The sequence below is a fragment of the Phocoena phocoena genome, chromosome 5 (assembly GCF_963924675.1).
Source record: "Phocoena phocoena chromosome 5, mPhoPho1.1, whole genome shotgun sequence".
NCBI classification, from domain to species: domain Eukaryota; kingdom Metazoa; phylum Chordata; class Mammalia; order Artiodactyla; family Phocoenidae; genus Phocoena; species Phocoena phocoena.
In genome coordinates, this window is record NC_089223.1 from 66,442,804 (window position 1) to 66,465,020 (window position 22,217).

General features: G+C 48.4%; 1 protein-coding gene across 1 annotated transcript in view; it reads left to right on the forward strand.

Moving 5' to 3' along the window:
- SCFD2 (sec1 family domain containing 2) overlaps nucleotides 1-19,739 on the forward strand; it is a 391,932-nt gene extending 372,193 nt beyond the window's left edge. The window contains exons 8-9 of the mRNA XM_065878015.1: nucleotides 10,505-10,624; nucleotides 19,647-19,739. Of these exons, the coding sequence (XP_065734087.1) occupies nucleotides 10,505-10,624; nucleotides 19,647-19,739 (213 nt within the window). The remainder of the gene's footprint in view (nucleotides 1-10,504; nucleotides 10,625-19,646) is intronic.
- Nucleotides 19,740-22,217: the final 2,478 nt, after the last annotated feature.

Below are 22,217 nucleotides of genomic sequence, written 5' to 3' on the forward strand. Positions count from 1 at the left end.
AAGGAGAGAAGGCAGCAGCCAGACCAGGCAACTCCAGTGACCCTCAGCGTATTCCCTGACCCTCCTTTGCAGCAGCTACTAAGCAAGGCGAAGCCAGTCACTGTTCTGTCATTATGTCACCCCAGAGAAGCAGCGACCCACGGGCTCCCGCTCACCGCCCAGCACTGCCCTGCTGGGGGAGACGGAAGCCCACCTCGCCTCTGTCGAAGAAACCTGGTGGGCTCATCTTCTGTCCACAGACAGCATGGAAATCTGTTTCTTCCACCTTCTTTGTCTCTCTGGAGAAGAGAATGGAAGCAAAGAGGCTGGTTTTGTAGTGTGAAGACTCAGAGGAGCCAGCAGGAGAAATGTCCGAACAGGGTTAGGCAGGGGGGTGCGTGTTGTCGGGAGGTTTTGGGGGTCGCTTTTCTATTCCACATCTCTCACTTTTCTGTTTGCTTTTGTAAATAACAGAAGGCCATCTAGTTTATGCTCTATTAACACCACTGACCTCCTTCTACTGCCCATGTTTGTTTACAAGAGGCAATAGGGAGCGGTGGTAATATCCGGAGTCAGATGGTCTGGGTTAGAACTCGAGCGCCCGCACTTACCAGCTGTGTGACCGTGGGTATGTTGTCACTTAAGCCCTCTGTGCCTAAGTTGCCTCATTGGTAAAATGCGGATGATAATAGTACCTACTTTACAGGACTGTGGTGAGGATTAAGTGAGTTCATACATACAGAGGATTCACACCAGTACCTGGCCTACAGGAAGTGCTAAGTATGTACTTGCTATTTTTATTTGCACAAGTTCGTGATCCTGGCCAGACTGTGGCTCTTGAGAAAAGAGCCACCTTGAGTGTCTTTGTATTGCTGTACAGAGCCCGTGTGTGGGCATTTGGTGCATACAGATTAACTACTGAGTGAACAAATGAATCACACAGAAGAGAACTGACACCTTCCCCCAAAGTCACAAGCATTTCCTGTCTCACTGCCGACTTGCTCTTGCTAAGAGACATGGACTTTCTCTGTCCGTGGGAGAGAAATGGCTGTGCGGTGTTTTTCCAGACCCCCTTTCTCTTCTATCCTGCGAGTCCCGGCTTGATGTCCTCGGTCTCAGCAGACACATACCCTCCCTCCTGGAGCAAGGTGTGGGAGCCGGTGAAATTCTGTGCCTGTGCCGTGACAAAATGGCTCAAGGGAAGAGAGGCCAGCTGGGCTAGACCCTGGCCACCTGGCACAGAGGCAGAAGCCCAAGACAACTCGGACCCCAGACCCCACCAGGAGCACTTCAGAAGCTCCGCCTCTGCCCCGCAAGCACTCCTCAATCAGCCCCAGTGCTGTAGGGAGGCCTCGGAACTGGCTCACAGAAATCAATCTTATTGATGTAAATGTCTACAGACAGTGAAAGTTAGGAAAAATGCCTGTGTGTCCAAGATTCTCTGCCTCAAATAAACCCTGTGTGAGAGGGAATCAAGGCAGCTGTATTTTGCCCTTACTAGAGTCGGAACCTCATCTGTGTCAGGCTACAACTTGTTAAAGTCACTTTCTTTTCATTGCTTTAGCCTGTTTTCCTGTATAAATCAGACTCTCCACAGAAGTCTCTCATCCCCCGCCCAACCCGTTCTGGTTATTGCTCGTTACGTAAGAAGCCATGTCAAAACACTGGCGTAAAATATTATCAATCATTTCTTTTGTTCGTGTGTCTGCTCTCTGGGCAGAGCTCGGCAGAGAAGAATTCGCCTCCAGGATGGTCCACTCCCATGGTCAGCAGGTTGTTGCTCATCACCAGCTGGTAGCTCAGGACTCAGTTCCTATCCACACAGGCCTCTCCACGTGGCCTGAGCTTCCTTACAGCATCCCAGGGACAGGCATCCTAAAAGAGATTGCCAGGTGGGAAGCCTCAGAAGCCACAGGGCATCACTCCTCAGTATCCTGTTGGTTGAGGCGGTCACAAATGCCCACCTGGATTCAAGGGGAGGGATATACTGTCTTCCTATGAAAAAGGGAACCAGAGCATGTGAAGCAGAAACGATCGCTAAGGCCGCTTTAGGAAAATGCAGTCCACACTTTACCTCGATGTAGGATTGGCTGTCCAGCCCACCAAAGGCAGTGTTTGGCTAATTCTAGGAGTTTTCCCTTCAATCTAGAGGACAGAAAATGTACTTAGGCTTCTGATCTGCTTTCAAAATAAGTGAGCCCAGAAAGGCTTTGATAATGCAAGGCATGCCTGCTATTTGCCCGCAATCATTTTAAATAATATAATCTAAGGAAAAAAAAAAACCTTTCCGAGTGATGAGCTGTAGGACTTTGCTCTCCCAGGTTCGCCCCATCAGGCCCTGTCAAGGAAAGCAGGCCGGCTGGGGAGCAGAGCTGGGTGCCCACGAGATCATTCTTGCTGCAGTTCTGAGCAAGTGTTTGGAGTCAGCTCAGCGCACTCCTCCACCAGAGGCTAGACTTGTGGTTGGCACATGAGCTGTCGGCTTCAAAGGGCGGTGCCCTGGGGGGAGGGGGACTATCAAACCCGAGAGAAACAGCTTTGACAGAACGTCACATTTTTTAAACAGTCAAGTCTTCTCTCCAAATGCCTGTGCATGGAGCACCTTGATCCCTGTAGAGAAAAGCTTGATAGTGATCTAGTAAATAAAGCGAACCATACCTTACCACTCTCACAATTTAATTTAAAACGAGCATGTCTAATAGGCAGCACTTTGAAAATGCGTTTCTGGAATTTGTGGTTTGGATTTCAGTCTCCTGAAAATAATATATTTTATATCTACTCCATGTGTTTGGACTCCAACTTGTTTTGACTAAAGGACTTGATTTGTCAAGATGTTTTCTCTGCTGGAACTGCTGTGAGGAGCGTCGGTTGTATCTAATGCACTTACGCGAGGCCCTTTTACCTCCTTTTAAGAGCATTGTGGAACTTTGTGTTGTTGTTCCATTTCTTATATGGCTGTGCTTCATTGGAAAAGAGAAAAGATTTATGAAAAACACTCAAAGAAGACCCAGTGCTTGCCTCTGGGCCCTTAGTATGAGTTCCTGTGAGAGCTCCATGGCCTTAGGCAGCAATAGAAGAAGGCCCACAAGGAGAGAGGGCACAACTGCTCAGGGTAGCCCTAAAAAGCTAGAGGTGGTGAGGGGGTAAGAGTTGAAACACTTCAGTGGCAATTAAGCTGCCACCAGGTTGCACGAACTCCATCAAAGAAAGTCCTCATTATGAGGACCGAGGGGGCCTCACCGGGAACCTAAGGGCGGCACTGCGGTGGGCCTCAGGAAGGATTGGGCCCGAGAACTAGAGAGCCACCAGGAAACCAGACAGTTCTTGAAGGCTTGCTGTGGCCTGCAGAAGCTGCCGAGAACAGCCCTAGCACCGTGTACGTACTCAATAAATATGAGTTGAGTGAATGGCTGGAGAGCTATGCCACGGCTTTTGGTGCTTCTTAAGAGCTCAGCTTTGACTGGGCCTCGTCCGTCTTAGGTCAAGTCTTGATTCCCAGTGAAGGGTCTCGAGTGGGCCCAGCCTGGGTCGGGGCCCATTCCTGAACCGTTCAGTTGAAGTTGGGGGGTATGATCACACCATAATTACATGGCTGCCAGGAGCCCACCCCATGGCCGTGGGGATGGAGGAGACTATTCATGTGTGGGCGGGACAGATACCTACAGATGCATCTACAGCAGTGGTGAAGGATGCTGTAAGGATAAAGGGCAAAAGTGATGAGCCTCAGGTGCAATTTGATGTCAGGTCCTTGGACTGGGAAAGCTGGACGTGCCTGGAGGACATCTAGTCCAGGTCCTCACTGTTTGCACAAGAAAAATGAGACTCAGATGTGAACTGTTGGCTTAGGTCCATTATACTTTATGGCATTTCTGACAAGAGGAAAACATCTTAGCATTTGGTGTTTGTTGATTAAATCAGCACAAGTCTTGGAATCTATTTGCAATACTATTTATAACTGTTGTTTATATTTTCTTCTTCTTAATTATGCTACATACTGTGGTTTGATTTTTGTCTAACATTTGCTAAATATGATCCATAAGTTCTAGTGAGATGGATTTTGGTAGGAATCGTGAAACAAAAACTTGGTTTTGGCAGGCTACGAACTTTGTTTGCCTATGAGCAATTATCAAGAGCCTCTCGTGTGCTAGTCACTCTTGTGGGTAAGGAAGATACAGAGACAAAGTAGCCATCCTACCTTCCATAGCATAGCTTACATTGGAGAGCTTACAGTTTGTTAGGGAGATGGACAAGAACATTGAGGGTTGAGGGGACGAGAGATAAGTGGTATCTGGGTGGGGTGTGAGGACACAGAGAAGGGGGAGCTCAGTGTGTCCAACCAGTAGGAGTGAGGAACAAAGTGATAAAATGCCGGGCTACATGAAAGGAATTCCAGGTAGCTCCAAATGGCTGGGTCTAAGAGCAGCCTGTGAAGAGTGGAAGAAGGTAAGATAGAGAAATAAATAGAAGGCAGATCGCGAAGGGCTGGAGGCTTGACAATTGACCAAAAACAATGAGGTTCCATGGAATGTTTTTTGGAATTTATAACCAGTGTATGTGTTATAAAGATCACCTGGAAGCACTGAGCGAGGGGGTGGGGGAACGTGGCCAGACTAGCATCAGGTTGGGGAGAGAAGGTGAGAAGATGAGAGTCGGGGTGAGGTAGGGGCCGAGGGAATGAGGGCAGTGATGCAGCGCCGGCGGGTCCCACAGGACCGGGCATTGATGGGATGTGGAAATAAATGAGAGAACATTGTCCAGGGTCAGTCACCCAGTCAGGGATGGCTGGATGGCAGGTGTTAACGTTCTCTCTGACTTGGAAGCAGGAATGGAGAAGAAAATAACTTGCATTTTAGAGTTTAGGTGCCTGTGAGACAGCTTTGCAGCTCAGCAGAGCTGAGGGGCCACTGGCCCATGTGAGGCCCAGACCGTGGACAGGATAGGGCCGCCCAGGGACGGTGTTTGCGAGAAGAGGCCCAAGCAGTCAGGAACACAGTACATGATGGGGCAGGTCAAGCAAGAGGAGAATCCATGAGGAAGAAGAGAAACTGAGAGGGCTTAGAAAGCAGAGAGGGTTGGGGAGGAAGTTTCTGGAAAGTGGAAGCCATTCACTGCAGCAAACGCAACAGTTAGGCTGAGCTAATGGCAGAGTGACTCTGGCAGGTGGCAGCCTTTGCGATGAGATTAAATAAAGACCCACGAGGAACCTGGTAATTGGCTGACGTTGCTGAAGAACTAAAAGTACAGAGTTTTAAGAGATGAAAGCTAGTAAAAATGCTTTCAGTTTGAAGAATCTGTTTATAAATGAGAGCATGTGGAATGTATCCCACTCTGGTATGAGACAGACCTGGGTTTCTGTCTCAACGCTACAGCTTATGAATTGGAAAACTTGGGACAAGTCGCTTCACCTCTGTAAGCCTCACTGTCTCCATCTGTAAAATGGACCTTCTGCCTACTTCATAGAGTCCAAGATTGTGCAGAGTAATGCTTGCCCCACCCCCTGCTTTATTTTCCTCCACAACACTTATCACCTTCTTCACTTACCAATTTACTTTTGTATTTTGTCACTCTCCCCAACGAAAATATAAACTCTGCGCAGCAGGGAGTCCTCTCGGGTTCGTTCGCTGCGGAGTCCCCAGTGCCTAGAGCAGTGTCTGGCCCATAGTAGTTGCTCAATAAATATTTGTGGACTGGATGAATAAATGAGTAAAAGGTTGTGCTAGACGTGAAGTGTTTGGCGGCAGTGGCAGTGCTGTTACTTCCTCCTGTTGGGAGAAAAGCCATTACCAAGCCACCTTCAAAGTCAGCATGGCGGGTCTCAGGGCCCAGTGCCCTTTGGGCCAACGCTCCCATTACGCTGTCTCCCTCCTACGAGGCCCGGCCCATCGTTGGAGGGTGGGGGACCTGACCCTTGCCTGTGCTGGGGACAAGTAAGTCACACATGTAGAGAAACAGATTGGAGGAGAATCAGCAGCTGGGTTCTTGGAACGCCTGGAGAACTCCAGAGAAACGGGGAGCAGAGGAAACCCTTCTCATAGAAACCAGTCAGGACATCAAAGAGCGCTCTCGGGACCACAGCTGCAGAGAAGGTGTCGGCAGCCCCTGCTTCAAAGGCTGGATGGATGGTGGGGAGAAACTGTCTTCTCTGACCAGAACCTGACGTCTTAAAATCCCAGCCAGTGAAGGTTTAGAAAATGAAAGAAAGAGCAATGAGCCTGACTTGCTTTATTAATCTGTGTGTTTGTGACGGCAGTAATGACGCTTAACTCTTTCATCATCAAAGTGCCTTACACCATGAACCCACATACAAATGGGACTCAGCCGAATGTGGCTGGTTATAAGGAATGTGTTATCCTGATGGAAAAGACTGGAAAGGCTCCACTTCCCAATAGCCTGCCGATTTGACATGTTCTAAAAGGAAATCTGGTATCAAAACATAAATCTAAACAGAAACCAAAATGGCAAACAGCAACATGCATTAATGGGGCCCGTTAATTTGTACCACAATCAACATTCCCTCAATTCGTTGGCCAAAGGGTATTGTTCTTTGTTGTTGCTGTTCATTTCTTTTTTCCTTTTCATCTTTCAATACATCCTTCCAAGATTCTCACAATGTACTTCAGAGTCCAGACTCTCTTATGGAAAGCATATGTCTTTGGGAACATACTGTACCACTTGAAGTTCTGGAGCCATTAAGTGAGAAACAATTGTTTGTAGGGTTGGAAGGAACCCCGGTTAGTTACTCAGCCAGGAAGAACCACACGTAAAGCAAAGAGAGAGTGTCTAAAAGATCTCAAAGAAAAGAAGAATATCTCCAGTTACCCTGTGGACCTCATTCATTCATTTATTCATGCAACATTTGTTGAAAGTTTATCATGAGCTAGCTCTATGCTCAGACCCCAAAATACCGAGATAAATATGATCAATCCCTACCCTCCAGTAGCTTACAGCCTAGGAGAGGAGATAGGTCTATCAAGGTCGCAGTCCAGTGTGACAAGGCCAAGGCAGAGGTATCTGTCAGATTCGGGTCATGGGGCAGGAGTTGAGAGGTGGTTAGGGGGAACTTTTTAGAGGCGAGTGTGCCTTTTAAAGAGGGTAAAAAGGAAGGAGGTACAGAAGGGGAGATTTACACAGAGGAAACTGTCCGTGCCACATAAAACAAGATGACGCAGTTGGTGCTCTAACTGTTTAATAACTGGAATGTCAGGGGCACAGACAGGCCAAAACCCACTGGTGTGGTCCCAACCAATGCCTGTGGGCTAAAGATCTTTCCTCCTAATATGGACAAATCCCCAGGGTATATCACTGAGCAAAACTAAATCTGATATCGAGTGGCTAGAAGTCAAGACGGCAGTTACCCCTTGGTGAGGTCGTGACACGAAGGGGGCCTGAGTGGGGATCCAGAGTGCTGGCTTTCTGTTTCCTGATCCGGGTACTGGTCACAAGGATTTGTTTAGTTTGCGGAAATAAATTCAATTGCACACTTGTGATAAACGCTCCTTTCAGTGCAAACGTTCAGTAGAGCGTTGTATGTTTAACAAAAAGGTTTTTAAGAAAGACCTTGCATTCATGGATGGCTCAAGTCCTCGTGAGTGACTCCAGCAAACAGTGCATATGGAGGAGATGAAAATAGAGGCATAAAGCAAAGCCACGTGAGAAGAGCCTTATATACTGGATTGAGGAGTCTGAACTTTATCCTCAGAGCTAGGAGACTCCCCGGAAAGAATGTGAGCATGTGATGGAGCTGAGGGGTGTTTAAGAGTGTGGCCTCTGCAGTTTGGCCCCTGGCTCCAAGGTTTAGTCACGACGTGTAAACTTCAGTCTCTCCATCTGTAAAATACGCCAATGATTGTATTTGCCTCCTAAGGATTTTTGACAATCGGATAAGATAACGCACAAAAATTCAATAATAAATATTTGCACTTTCGAAAGCTTACTTAGGCAGGAACAAGGAGACTGGATCTGGGCGGGGGTGTGTGTGTGTGGCCAGACCGGAGACGGGGAGACTCTAACAATAATCTAGCAAAGAAGGAATGAGAGCCGACCAGAGCAGGGATAGTGGAAATCAAGGAGAGATCAGTGAATTGGAGGGGGAAGAATTAACAGGACTTGATCTGGGAGATGAAAAAGACAGCACAGTCCAAGATGACTCTCAAGGGTCTGGCTCAGGTGACTGTGAAGGAGGTGATGCTCTTAGAAAGTCAACAGAAGGAATAGACTTGGGGAAAGATCATGCATCAAATTTGAAATCTGTTGAGTTGAGGGATCCCAGCAGGCATCCAGGTGGAGACGGCCACAGCAACTCAATAGTGATGCTAAAGACATAGATTTGGGAAGCCTATAAAAGATTATTGAAGGCATATGAGTAGATGAGGTCCTCAAGTGAGAAAAGCAAGGGGCCGAAGATGGAACCCTAAGGAGCGTTGACACTTAAAGGGCAGACCAAGAAAAGGAACCTATGAAGGAATTTGAGAAGAAATCAGTGGAAAGGTAAAAGAAATAACCAAGACAGTGTGCTATTGTGGAAGCCAAGAAGGGTGTTAGCCACTGTGACAAATGCCACAGAAAAGTCCAGTTAAATGAAGACAAAGAACTGTCTATCGACTCCTACATATGACGGCCATTGGTGACTGCAGTGAGAGCAGCTCCAGGGGAACAGTGGAACAAAAGCAGGATGGCCGTGGGTGTGTGGTACTCGGACTGGAAGACAGCAGTCAACAAATGCAGTCAAGGGGATGGAGCTACAGCGCAGAAGGTTGGGGGGTGGGGTGAGGTAAAGATCAAAGAGTTTTATAACTTTTTCAGTGTTCACCACCACCCATTTTGAAAAAGTTTAGACCTACTTTTCCTTCTTTCTTTCTTTCTTTCTGCCTTTCATTTCTCTCCCTCCATTCCCCTATTTCTCTACCTCCCTCCCCCGCATCCACTCTGAGTTTCCTCTCCAGAAGCCAAGGAGCAACTTACATAACTGAAAATACTTAATGTATTACCTTTTTAAGTGTTTTTAAAACAAGACATTGGAAAGTGGGTATATTTAGGCAGGGGAGTCAAAAGAACCAAACTGAGAAAGGAGTTGGAGTTGGGGTAAGAGCAGGGGCTTCCTCTCTTCCTGTCAGCCTGATGTCCCACCCTGCTGCTCCAAGGGACCGTCCCTTGGCCCAAAGATGGCTTGTGTGTTAGTGGGTGTGAATGAGTACAGACATTTACCACCTTTGTCTACCCTCTCCTGGCTGGAGTCAAGCCTGTTTCTCCCACCTCGGGCTTCAGTGGCCATGCAGGCAGCTGACAGCATCCTTCCCATAATGACTCCATGCTGCTGTCCCGGCTGGGCCTCTGGCCTGCTCCCCCGACCTGGTGACCGCTTGCCTGCGGCGCTTCGCTCACAACACTTCTGCCCACTTCTCACCGAACCATCCTGGGCTTCCAGGTAGGGCTCAAACACACTGTCTTCAGGAACCCCCTCTCGTCCCCTTCAGTTAGTCACTAGGTCTATATGTTGGCCTTGCACATTTTCTGAGAGATTACTGGGAGACATTCTCATTTTAGTTGTTTTTTTTCGTTTGTTTTTGGTTTTTGGGGGGTTTTTTTTGCAGTACGCGGGCCTCTCACTGTTGTGGCCTCTCCCGTTGCGGAACACAGGCTCCGGATGCGCAGGCTCAGCGGCCATGGCTCACGGGCCCAGCCGCTCCGCGGCATGTGGGATCTTCCCGGACCGGGGCACGAACCCGTGTCCCCTGCATCGGCAGGCGGACTCTCAACCACTGCGCCACCAGGGAAGCCCTCATTTTAGTTGTTTTATACTACTTTGCCTCACTGGTGAAATCATGAGGCACCAGGAGGAATTCTCCACGACCTCCGGTGCAATGCTGCACGCGGAGCAGGGCCTCAGCTCTGGCCGAGGCCAACCTCAGCTGACTGAGGCTGGTTTGCAGAAGGTAAGGGCGTGAAGTTTGCACTCGAGGGTGGGTGCAGGGCTCTTGCATCTTTGCCCACCCTCCACCGCCCCCTCCTAGGGCCCTAACCATCCGTCAATTCCACAGACATTTACTGAGCACCTACTCTGAGCCAGAAACTGCGCTAGGCACAGCAGGCATTTAGCAGTGAACCCGGCAGACAAGATCACCGCCTCGTGGAGCTTGTGTTCCATTAGAGGAGACGGCCGTCAGGGGAGAGACGATGACCCCAGGCTGTGGCGCGTGCTTGGAAGGAGATGCACGGAGCTCTGTAAGGCAGGAGCATGCTTATGCTGAGACCTGCAGACCGAGCAGGAGGGGAAGTTGCCCTCGGTCTTCTCTGCGTATTTAATAGTGCTCCTGTAGCTACTGTAGTTTAATAGTTACTCCTGTAACTTTGCTTTCAGTAAAATATTTATTGCAAGGGCTGTAGCAAGGTGACATGCTGTGCGTGTTCCTGGTCAGTGCGCTCACAGACCACTAACACATCCGACCCCTAACAGATCCCACCCTCTCTGAGGGTTGTTCCTCTCACCTGAAGACGCCTCTGACGCCGGGGGTGGTTTCTTTTGCAGGTGAGCCGGCCTCATCCCAGCGACCACCCTCTTCTGATTCTCTTCGTGGTGGGCGGGGTCACAGTCTCGGAAGCCAAAATGATCAAAGACCTTGTGCCATCCCTGAAGCCAGGAACCCAGGTACCGAGTCCTCAGTGATATGATCTGAACGGGAGGCCTGAGGCAGGAGTGGGGAGGGCGGACCAGGGCCTTCATTAGGCTCCCCCGCGCTCCTATCTCCATCCCGCTGCCTCCTTTCCCCCTGCTTCTTCTGCCTGTCCCGGGGCCAGGACCTGCTGTGGGTGGAGGGAAGGGGGAGACCTCTCCTACCTCTGGGTGGCGAGTGCTGAAGCGCTATTCCCAATTCCTACAGGGCTTGTATTCTCTGGCGTCCAATCGGTGCTTAATTACTCAAGAGTTTTGGCTGCTTTCCAGGCTCCAGATAATTGAGGGTGACTCCCGGGGACCATCTCCGCCCTGTGGCAGGGAGAGGATGGGGCTGGAGGAGTTTGGGAAGGCCCCTTGTCATGACAATGACAAGTGTAGTATCTTTCTCCTCTGTAGCCTCCTGCCAGGTCCCGTCCTCCTCCCCATGCAAATGCCCGGTGGTTAAGACACAGCCCTCTAGGTTTTCCAGGCCCGAGTCTGCATCCTCCCTCCGCCTTTTACTAGCTAGGTGATTGGAGTGAGAAAAGCCCTCCGTTTTCTCATTTAGACTACGGGGCAGAGTGGTTGGGAAAAGAGTGCCTTGCCCGGCTGCTTACTTATGGGCAACCAAGGCTCTGTCCTCTGGGGGCTGAGGGGCCTCAGAACTGTCCTGCTGGGGCACCGGGAGCCTGGGACACCTTCCCATTGACCCTCGCCCCCCGCCCAATTGAGACTTGCTTTCGGGGCCTGTCTTCAGCTTTGCCATGTCTGCATGCAGCCAGCGGCTTTCTGTGGTTTAGAGAAAGCAGAACAGAGATGCCAGTGCAGTGCTTCAGGTAGGACCCTGGCTTACGTGGGGGACTGTCCACCACAGGCACACGGAGCCCAGGGGGTATTCCAGCCACGCCTGGCTGCTGGTCTGGGTGGGGGGTAGTGTACAGTGCCCTTGTCTCCCAGCTCCACCCACTCTGTGTATACGCACTCAGCCAGCCAAGGAGCCCCCATCTCTGCTGGCGTCCGTAATCTGTACTCTGTAGTGCAGCACTCAGGGGCTGCTTCCCGTTGCTGACAAAGCCTCCTCAAGCAAACACACGAATTCCTTGAGGACAGAGGCTGGGCCTTCCCAGGCCTGAGCACAGGGCAGGAGCTCCGGAAGCCTTGTGGCCTGACGGCCTGATGTGAGGCAGGAGAACTGGCTTGGTGTCAGGGTGGCCGGGACACCTGAGACGTAGAGAAGGCCTGGTTTCCGAGGGTCTCCAGACACCCTCCTTAGGAAGGTGACCTGTACCTAGGGAGCCATGGTATGTTGTTGAACAGGGGAGTGACCAGTCATTGGCTGTGACCATTTCTACCATTACTCACACCTGTCATGGTCATAGCTGGTGGAATTTCTGATAAAGTGGTAAATTCGGCCTCGTCTCACACCCTCTCCGTCCGCAGTGTTCAGGATCTGTTTGGTGAGCAATTGCCTTTTTGAGCAAGACATTCTTTTTTATCAGAAAGCACACTTCTCACTGCCCCTAACACGGTGAACCAAACTTTTAGCTCTTCCGAACAGCGACGCATTGTTAATAGCCTGCCAGACTGTTAATCTCCACTCTAAAAGGATAAAATGCAGACGTTTTCAACGCCGTGTGACCTGAGTTTGACAGCAGAGACCTGAGATCTGTAGTGGCTCAGTGGCTCGGCTGCAATCTGACCGACCTTGTGCTCAAGTCGTCTGCAGAGAGAGTGGCTCAGAGAACCTGGGGCTTCAGGAGCAGCCTTGCCAGCTGCTTGTGTCACCGCTGCTGCCCCTAACTCCTGGGCCACACAGAATCTATGAGCAGATCAGCCTCTCTCCTCCTCCACAGGTCCTACCCCAGGGCCACTCTTCTCCAAACCGAGTATCTTCAATTCTTCCAGCCTCCCCACCCCATCCCGTGCCGTGGACCTGAGTGCCTCAGCTCCCGGGCGGCTCTCCTGGGCCCCCAGGTCTCTCCCTCTCATGCTCACTCACAACTGAGCGCCCTTGCCATGGGCTGATCAGTGCAGAGGCACTGGGGCCCCCTCCTCCTCCTACCACGGCCCCTCCCTGCCGCTGGGCCTTCTTTTCCTACCACCCTTCTGCTGGCCTGCTCCCCTCCAGCCTCAGGACTTTGCACTTACTTTAATCCCTCAAACAGGACCTGGCACCAGCTGTCGTGATTATTCATTGCATACTGAATACTAGAAACCGTACCTGCATTATTGAAGCATAAGATAAAAGCAGCTTTTCTGTAGACTACGCCAACCTGTTACTGATTCTGGGATTATGGACAACTAAAACCACTCTGTCTTTTGTATCAGTTGCTATGATCCGTACCTACTGTATATCAACGTGGGTGCTTTTTGGACCCAGGTGCAGGAACTTACAGTCTCTTAAACCGGATTAGTCGATTATCCAGTAAACATTTATTGAGCATCTGCTCTGTGCCAAGCACTGTTCTTTGTGCTGAGGATAGAGCGGTGACCAAGCCAGACTCGTTCCTGCTTTCATGGAACTTACATTCTAATAGTAAGTGATTGACTGACATTAAACACGGAAGCTCCAGCTAGACATGAGTGTTCCGGGAACATAGGCAGGTGCTGTGATGGGAATACCTGGGGGCTTGGAGGCAAGAGGTTCCTTCAGATGGCACCGGCTTCCCCTGGAGCAGAAGGCTGGTAAGCTGAGATTTGCAAGGCATTCGGGGATCTGCTCTTCAAAGGAAACTGCCGATAGAAGTCACTTAAGGCACATCCAGAAATGAATTCTCTTTTACAAAAGATGGTAAGGATAGCATGAAACAGTGGAATCCAGAAACCCCATTAGCAGCTGCTAGTCCTCGAGGATGGTTGCTATACTCTAAAATGGGGTGTTTTCTCCGCTCTCCGTCTGTGGTTCTTGGTAAACGTGCTGAGAGAAAGTGGGCAGCTGGAGAAGGCCCTCCTTCCTGACTACAAAAAAAAAAGGATCAGAGAGGCAACCTCTCAACCCCACTGCAAACAGCCACAGCCATGAGCAGGAGACTTTGCAGGCTTGCCCTGGTCTGGGGTGCGTGTGCTCAGCACCGGCCTCTCTCATTCCAGACAGCTCTGCAGGCTGAACCCTGTAGCTGGGTCGTGGCCAAGAGGCCAGCAGAAGCCTGCGATTGTGGGAGGAAAATAACAGGGAGGGACCCCTCCAGAAAATACAGGGAAAGGCCAGCTCAGGAAACAGAGGAAGACCGAGTGACCAAGCCGACCCTGCCATCACAGCTCTTCATGGGCTAGTGCACGTTGCCCAGCCACACTTTCATGGGCATCTACATTTCTGGAGCTGAACATTTAGTGAGAATGTAAGAGGAAAAAAAAATTAGACCCAGAAATATGCTCATACGCATACAATTTTGCACAACTGTGGAGGTTCAAGGATACCTAAATCCTGGATGTATACCGTGGCTCCAGGTTATTCTAAAATTTGAAGCCCCAGAGAGAAGAGTCAAGTGACTTCCTTTTTTTTTTTTTGGTCTACATTTAATTTGTTCTGAAGTTTCTTACTCTAAGGAAAATGTCAGTGAGATTCAAAATTTTTATTTTTACCTGAGTTAGCTCAGGGCCTTATAATTGGAAATATTAGACGGCATTACACTGTTCATATCGTTCCTCTTAACATTACCCTTCGTTCCTACGCACTTCATGTGTCTCTGATATTTGTAGCAATCCACGTAACAACGCTGAAGTCATTTACAGTGGAAGGTTTTTGTTCTTGTTGTTTTCCCTCAAGAGACTTCTTTTTAAACAACCATCATGAGGGACAAAAGCGAAGAGGCGTCTGAAATCTCATCAGGTTCCTTAGGAGAGCCTAAGCACAGCACACTCACCCCTCGGGCAATGAGAAGGCAGTGAGTTTTCCAGAAAGCTCGTCATGTCTGTTTAATTAATCCACTGCCCCACTGTTTTAACGATACAAACATTTTATGTTTAACACACGTGTGTACGTGCGTGTGTACGTGCAGCACCTGTGCTAATGGGGGTGAGTGGTGCCTCGAATCTGACATGTGCTCCAAAACCAGTTCATCAGCTGGATGAATATGCGTGTTGGTACCTGTGCGTATTAGTCGCTTTTACTGGGAAGCATCTCCCAAGGTCAAAAGAAAAATAGAGAAAAACTATTTTTTACCCCCCTCTCCTTTCACTTCACAATGTTAGAAACCAGAGGGATATGGAGTCTAAATCCTGGGTTGCCGGCTTCCCCCTGTTCAGCAGAAATGGAACAGGAAGATGCTGGCACCTACAAGTTATGACCCGGAGAAGCAGAGGTGGAGAGAAAGCTAGCAGGCTGGGCCACTCTTGCAGGAGCCAGGGTGGGCTGAGGACAGAGACAAGATGCCCCTCCTTCAGCTGGAGTAGAGAGCCTGTGTGGAGCCCCAAAGGCAGCTTTTTAGGGGCTTGGTTCAGAGGCACCCTGGTGTCCTTCACCCTTGCCTCTCCGATGGAAATTTTCATCAGTGCCCTTGGTTGCCTGGGAAAAAGCCAGTCCTCCGAAAGGAGCTCTAGTGCTTAATTTACTTCATATCACACATTTGATGACTATGTTCATAAAATTTAAATTTCATATCCAACAGGCCAATTTCAGATTGCTTTAAGCATTTTCTTTTTCATTTTTGAGTGCCATTTCCCCCCATCTAGCTAACTTTTTATAATTTTAAGGACTGTTTCAGTCAAATAAGGCAGAAATGCTTTTTGTCGAATACGCTCAAAAACAGGAAATGCTCAAAAGCGTTCTGAAGAACAAAAGCCGCCTAAGATGTGAAAATGCTTAAGGACCATCACTATTATACTATAAAGGAAATGTTAGTGGCGTGATCCTGCTTGTTCTTCAAAATCGGCATTTTAGACAAGTGGGTTTTCAGCTGAACTGATCTGAAACAAATTTACGCAGAGCTATTTGAGATACCAGAGCCTCCTGGTGTGAAAAGCTTCCTGCTGGCTAAACTCACTGCCTCCTTCCTAGTCTTGATTCTGTTCATTCATTTAATCAGTCATTGGCTAACTCACTATATCGAGGACCTACTAGGTATCAGGCACTGTGCCGGCACACAACAAAGAAACAAGGAATACAATGTGATACCAACAGCCATGGGAACATCCTCAGTCTTCAGAGAGGGGTGGTCTGGGAGGGCTTCTGGGAGGTGGTGATGCCTGAGTAGATTATTGAAGGATGATTAAGAGGACTTCAGGCAAAGAGTTGGGAACTCTCATTCCAGATGAAGAAGCATCCCCAAAGTGCCATTTGTGAAACTGCAGATCATTTAGGGTGGCTGGAATGTGGAACCAGTGGTGAGGGGTGTGTGGTGGCCAGGGGGTGTGGTGGGGTGTGGAGTGCTGAACAGCCCTCAGTCTCTAAAGTCCTGGAATGCTCTCTAAGACGGTTGGACTTACAGATTTTTGGTTTGTGGCTACCATGAGGTTTTGATATAGCAGTCTATATACACACAAGATTGTTTTAAGTTGCTGGTCTCTTAATTTCAAGTGCATTTTGATATCATATTTATGTCTGGAGGATTTCCTACCTTTACTGTATGTTTGCCTTTACTCGTGAGCTTTCCCATTCGTAATTTTCCTTTTTCTAGTTGTGGCCTTTTCTTTTCCCTCTAGAGAAGTTCCTCTAGCATTTGTTACAAAGCTGGTCTGGTGGTGCTGGTTTCTCTTAGCTTTTGCTTGTCTGTAAAGCTTTTGATTTCCCCATCCAGTCTGAATGAGAGCCTTGCTGGGTAGAGTATTCTTGGTTGTTGATTTTTCCCTTTTATCATTTTAAATATATACTGCCACTCCCTTCTAGCCTGCAGAGTTTCTGCTGAAAAATCAGCTGATAATCTTATGGGGATTTCCTTGTATGTTATTTGTTGCTTTTCCCTTGTTGCTTTTAATATTTTCTCTTTGTCTTTAATTTTTGTCAGTTTGATTAATATGTGTCTTGGTGTGTGCCTCTTTGGATTTATCCCGTATGGGACTCTCTGCACTTCCTGGACTTGAGAATGTTTCCTTTCCCAAGTTAGGGAAGTTTTCGGCTATTATCTCTTCAAATATTTTCTCAGGCCCTTTCTCTCTCTCTTTTCCTTCTGAGACCCCTATAATCTGAATGTTGGTACATTTTATGTTGTCCCAGAGGTCTCTTAGACTGTCCTTATTTCTTTCGTTCTTCTTTCTTTATTCTATCCCACAGCACTGGGTCAGGCTTATAAATGGTGGAGGGAAGGCAGTCAGGATTTTAAACCTATGGATAAATACAATCAGATTTACACTTGGGGAAGATGGCTCTGGCGCGTTTATCTCCTCTGAGTCCACCCCAATAACTGCGGTGAGCTGAATAGGGGGAATGCATCAACCGAGTCTACAACCTTTCCCCTCCAAGTTCCTCAACCCTGTTGATAAGACTTAACCATCCTGTGGGACTCACTCTAGCCATTACACTTGCCCTCACCTCAGCCAGAGAGGAATTCACCATCTTGGCATTGGAGCTAAGGACCCCAGGGGCTGGCAGCGGTGGTGGAGCCTGGCGAGCAGGAGGGCAGGGGAGGGGCTGTGGCCATCAGCTTCCCTGGCCTCTCCTACCTCTCAAGAGTCTATTCTTATGCAAAGGATTTTTGTCTTTATGTGGGCATTTTTTTAAATATCTGAATAAGGGTTTCTTAACCTGTCTATGAGTCCTAGTTATCCACCTAAACCTCACCTAAAACTATATTCAGAATCTTGTGTGTACACATATGCATATTTTTCTAGAGAGTTTTTAGCTTTCATAAGATTCAGAAGGAGGCCTATGACGCAATCACAAAACACCATCAAATAGCAGCTCAGAATCGCTGAGCACCTCACATGCTCTACGCACTTGGCCTTCTGTAATCCTTGCCACAGTGCTACAAGCTCGGGGCTGTTGTTTTTCTTCTGGGAAGGATAGAGTGAGGCCCCAGGTGAAGTGACCCTCCCCGGGGCATGTAGCCCATCCGCGGTGGAGCCGGGCTCTACTAGCATCTGGTGAGCGTGCTGGTCTGGGCACCGCCAGACTCAACCATCTGTTGGACCTGGCCCAGAAGCCCCGGAGGAGTGAGTAGAGACCCTGTCCTCTCTCTCCAGAGCCACATATTCAAATGGCATCTACACCATGTGATAAGGGGGTGCTAATATTCACTATCTGCCCTCAGACTCTCATCACATGGCTTTCTAGGAAAGATGTGAGCACAGATTGTTGTGTATTTTTTTCTGCCAGAAATATGACTTGGCTGACATTAGCCATATATTTTCAAGGATAATTCTCTTTCAAAAAATAGTAACATCACTGCTTTCAAAGATTAATTTTTGTTTTAAACAGAAAACTTTTTAATAACCTCATTTCTTTAACAACAACAAGCACAAGAAAATTATAAAATGCTTCCTTCTCTCCTCCCCTCCCTCAGCTTCTCCTCCACATTGGAGCGTAGGCTCTGGTTTTTGGCCAGTGAGTTGGTTAATTCATTGCTTTGGTTCCACCTGGGATAGCTTTGGGGGTGGGAGGGGTAGAGAGTGAGGTGTGAGTGCCAACTTGCTTCCCCGCAAGAGGCCTGGCCAGGCGGTGTGGCCCCTTGAAGCCAGGCCTGCTGCCGGCCTGCGACCCCCCACGCTCAGGGTCTGGGCTGTGGCACCTGACTCATACCTCCTTCCCACTTCCCATAGTCACCCCCTTATCTACTGGGTGTACAACCCCTGCCTGGGCAAAACCTCACCAGCCTGACAGAGCGCATCACTGCTCCAGCCCAGCCCTGGGGAATGAGCTCTCCCAGTGCTGCAGAGGGAAATCTGCCCCAGAAGAACGGCCCAGTCTCAGGGAAGCAGAAAGGAACATCACGACAACAGGCCAGAGAGGCCCAAAGGTCCATGTGGACTAGGGAAGTTAGCAGCCTTCCCAGAGCCCTTGATGATAGAGGAGTGACCAGACAGACACTTGGACGCTGAAGCCAGCCTGCCTGGGTTGGAATCCTGACTCAATGGCTTCTGCTTCCTGTGTGTCCTTGGACAAGTTGCTTAACCTTTCTGTACTTTTATTTTCCTTATCTGCAAAATAGGAATAATATATGTAGCTACTTCATAGGGTTGTTATGAAGATTAAATGGATATTAAATGAGATCATCCTCAGTGCGGGACCCACCATAAGAACTAATAAATATTAGCAGATATCATCATTATTATCATCATTGTTATGGGTCAAACGGTGTCCCTCCCAAAAGATGTTAAAGTCTGAACCCCTAGTACCTGTGAATGTGGCCTTATTTGGAAATAGGTTTTGCAGATGATCAAATTAAGATGAGGTCATTAGGGTGAGCTCTAATCCTATATATGACTGTGTCCTGATCAAAGGGGAAATGCGGACACAGAGACAGACACACGTAGAGGGAAGACAATGTGAAGACGTAAGGGAGCTTAAGAGGGAAGATTCTCCCTCACAACCCTTGGAAGCAACCAACCCTGCCAACACCTTGCTCTTGGACTTCTGGCTTCCAGAAGTGTGAGACAGTAACTTTCTGTTATTGAAGTTTGGGGTACTAAGAAATTAATACAGCCGTCATCATTATTACCCACAGCGACAGCCAGCTCTCGAGTGTGCCGTCTCTCTTTCCCTGAAGCAGCAAAGGCTCCCTAGAAGAGGGAGAGACCTCTCTGTTGAGGTCACGTTACTGGATCACAAAGCAACGGTCTGATCAAGTTCAATTCAGCAGCAAGGTGGTGGCTGGGCTCAGCCCTGCTCAGTGCCCACTGGTTAAAGGCCCAGCAGACTCAGCCCACCGTCCCACCAGCCATCCTTCCCAGCCCGTGCGCCCTTCCTTACACCCAGGACGCTAGCATCGGTGGCATTCAAGCTGCCGCCTTCTGCCTTTTTCTCCACAGTACCCACTCCATGCCTTCCCCCAAAGAAATGTGTTGCATTTTATTTCTCATCATCTAATAAGCTGGGATTGGCTCTCCTAATTGTCTGTGGTGTGTTTGCCCCTCCCGTTGTTAGGTAATCGTGCTGTCCACGCGACTCCTAAAGCCAACTAATATCCCTGAACTGTTATTTACAACTGACCGGCTGCATCCAGACCTTGGCTTCTGAGCATCTGCTGAGAAGAGGAGACCTACCCGAGCTGGAAATCCCAATACTATTTTCTGTCCCCATCCAAGATATGCCTCCCAAACCAGTGTCCCTGTTACTAATCGTGGGTATGACTGAATTATGCCCAAAGAATCTTTTTTTTTTTAACATCTTTATTGGAGTATAATTGCTTTACATTGTTGTGTTAGTTGCTGCTGTATCACAAAGTGAATCAGCTACACGTACACATATATCCCCATATCCCCTCCCTCTTGCGTCTCCCTCCCACCCTCCCTATCCCACCCCTCTAGGTGGTCACAAAGCACCGAGCTGATCTCCCTGTGCTATGCGGCTGCTTCCCACTAGCCATCTATTTGACATTGGGTAGTGTATATATGTCCATGCCACTCTCTCACTTCGTCCCAGATTACCCTTCCCCCTCCCCGTGTCCTCAAGTCCATTCTCTATGTCTGCATCTTTCTTCCTGTCCTGCCCCTAGGTTCTTCAGAACCTTTTTTTTAGATTCCATATATATGTGTTAGCATACACTATCTGTTTTTCTCTTTCTGACTCACTTTGCTCTGTATGACAGACTCTAGGTCCATCCACCTCACTACAAATAACTCAATTTCGTTTCTTTTTATGGTTGAGTAGTATTCCATTGTATATATGTGCCACATCTTCTTTATCCATTCATCTGTGGATGGACACTTAGGTTGCTTTGCCCAAAGGATCTTGATACCCACACAGTGAAGTACTTTGCTGGCATTGCTGAGATTCTTAAAAAAGAAAAAAATTTCATTTTTCTAAAGGCATCAAACTGCCTTTCAGCTGGCCTAACTCATGATAATTCCGCTTGACCCTTAACCCTCTCTCTGTGATCTTTCTGATTCCACCTGCAAGTTCATTCATTCTAAATGAGTGCCTGTTGGTGAGTATTGGTAGATTACAAGACGTTTGATCCGCAGTTGCTCAAGGAGAAGTTCCCCATGCTTTAGAATCGTGAGTGTGAGGAAAGTTTGGTTTTTAAGATTATGTAGCTGAGGAGGGAATGCTGCAAATAGGATCTGAGGCTTTGTTTCTCTCTTGATCTGAGACATTTCTGAAAAGGCCCGAAGGGAGGGGTAGCGGCTAGGGCCGTGCTGATTGTCTGCCTGTGTTGTAAATCGCCTGCCTGTACAAAGGGCTGCATTGTTCCAGTTTGCTTACTGGGCAGGGCTGCCAGCCTGCTCGGAACAGGAGTGGGAGAGAGGTTGATTGGAGGGCTGTGCCTGCCTGTAGAAGGTTTCCTCTCCTCCCCAAGGAAGGCCCCAATAAAGATATCTAGTCCAGGGAGTCTAGGTTGGAACCTCACCCCCCACGACTTTTGTGATATCACATTTCTATAAAAGTATAAAGCTTTCTTTTCTGTGAGTCTAACGCTTCCTTCTAGCCATAACAGAAAAACCTAGACTGACAGAGTGAAATTATATAAGAGCTCCAGCAAAAATGAACTGCTTGGAACCCACACATTTGTAGGTGTATAGTTCATGGAAATTTCTAACATCTCTGAAAGAAGTTTGTAATAAAGAGACAAAGCTGCAAAATACTGGCTAGTGTGGATTAAACAGAGGAAATAAAATGTAAACCAAAACATTCACGTGTCTCTGCTTTTAGTTCTCTACAAAACACTGTTATGAGAAAACTGTGAGGTTGGAAATCATTTCGAGATGTCATTGAAGCAGGTTTTCTAGACACCAACGTTCTTTATTTTGTCCAAGTATGTTTTCCACCTAACACCAGTTCCTTCACGGTGCTGAAATACTGGAGACCTCGGATGCTTCTTCCATTCCACTCAGTTAAAAGTTTGAATTTGAATAAGGAAGAAAATGGCAAATAGCCCCAAAGAGATGATCATTAAAGCAAAGATCACTCTTTTCTAAAAATAAAGAAGTAACCTGGGGGCTTCCCTGGTGGCATAGTGGTTGAGAATCTGCCTGCCAGTATAGGGGACATGGGTTCAAGCCCTGGTCCGGGAAGATCCCAAATGCCGCGGCGCAACTAAGCCCGTGTGCCACAACTACTGAGCCTGCGCTCTAGAACCCGCGAGCCACAACTACTGAGCCCGTGTGCTACAATTACTGAAGCCCGCGTGCCTAGAGCCCGTGCTCCACAACAAGAGAAGCCACTGCAATGAGAAGCCCATGCACCAAAATGAAGAGTAGCCCCCACTTGCCGCAACTAGAGAAAGCCCGCACGCAGCAACGAAGTCCCAACGCAGCCAAAAATTTTAAAAATGTAAAAAAAAAGAAGTAACCTGTTGTGTGTCTCCAGTCTGCATTCATTCATTCATTCATTCATTCCCAGCTATCCAGCGGTATGTACCAGGCACTCCATGAGCTTCTGCCCATGATATGGGGAAGGAGAGCGGCGCATCCCGGACACAATGGCTCTCACAGAACGAGCAGCTGGTGCTTCTCCTGACACTCGAGCCCTGTGTGAGGATCTGCTCAAGGATCA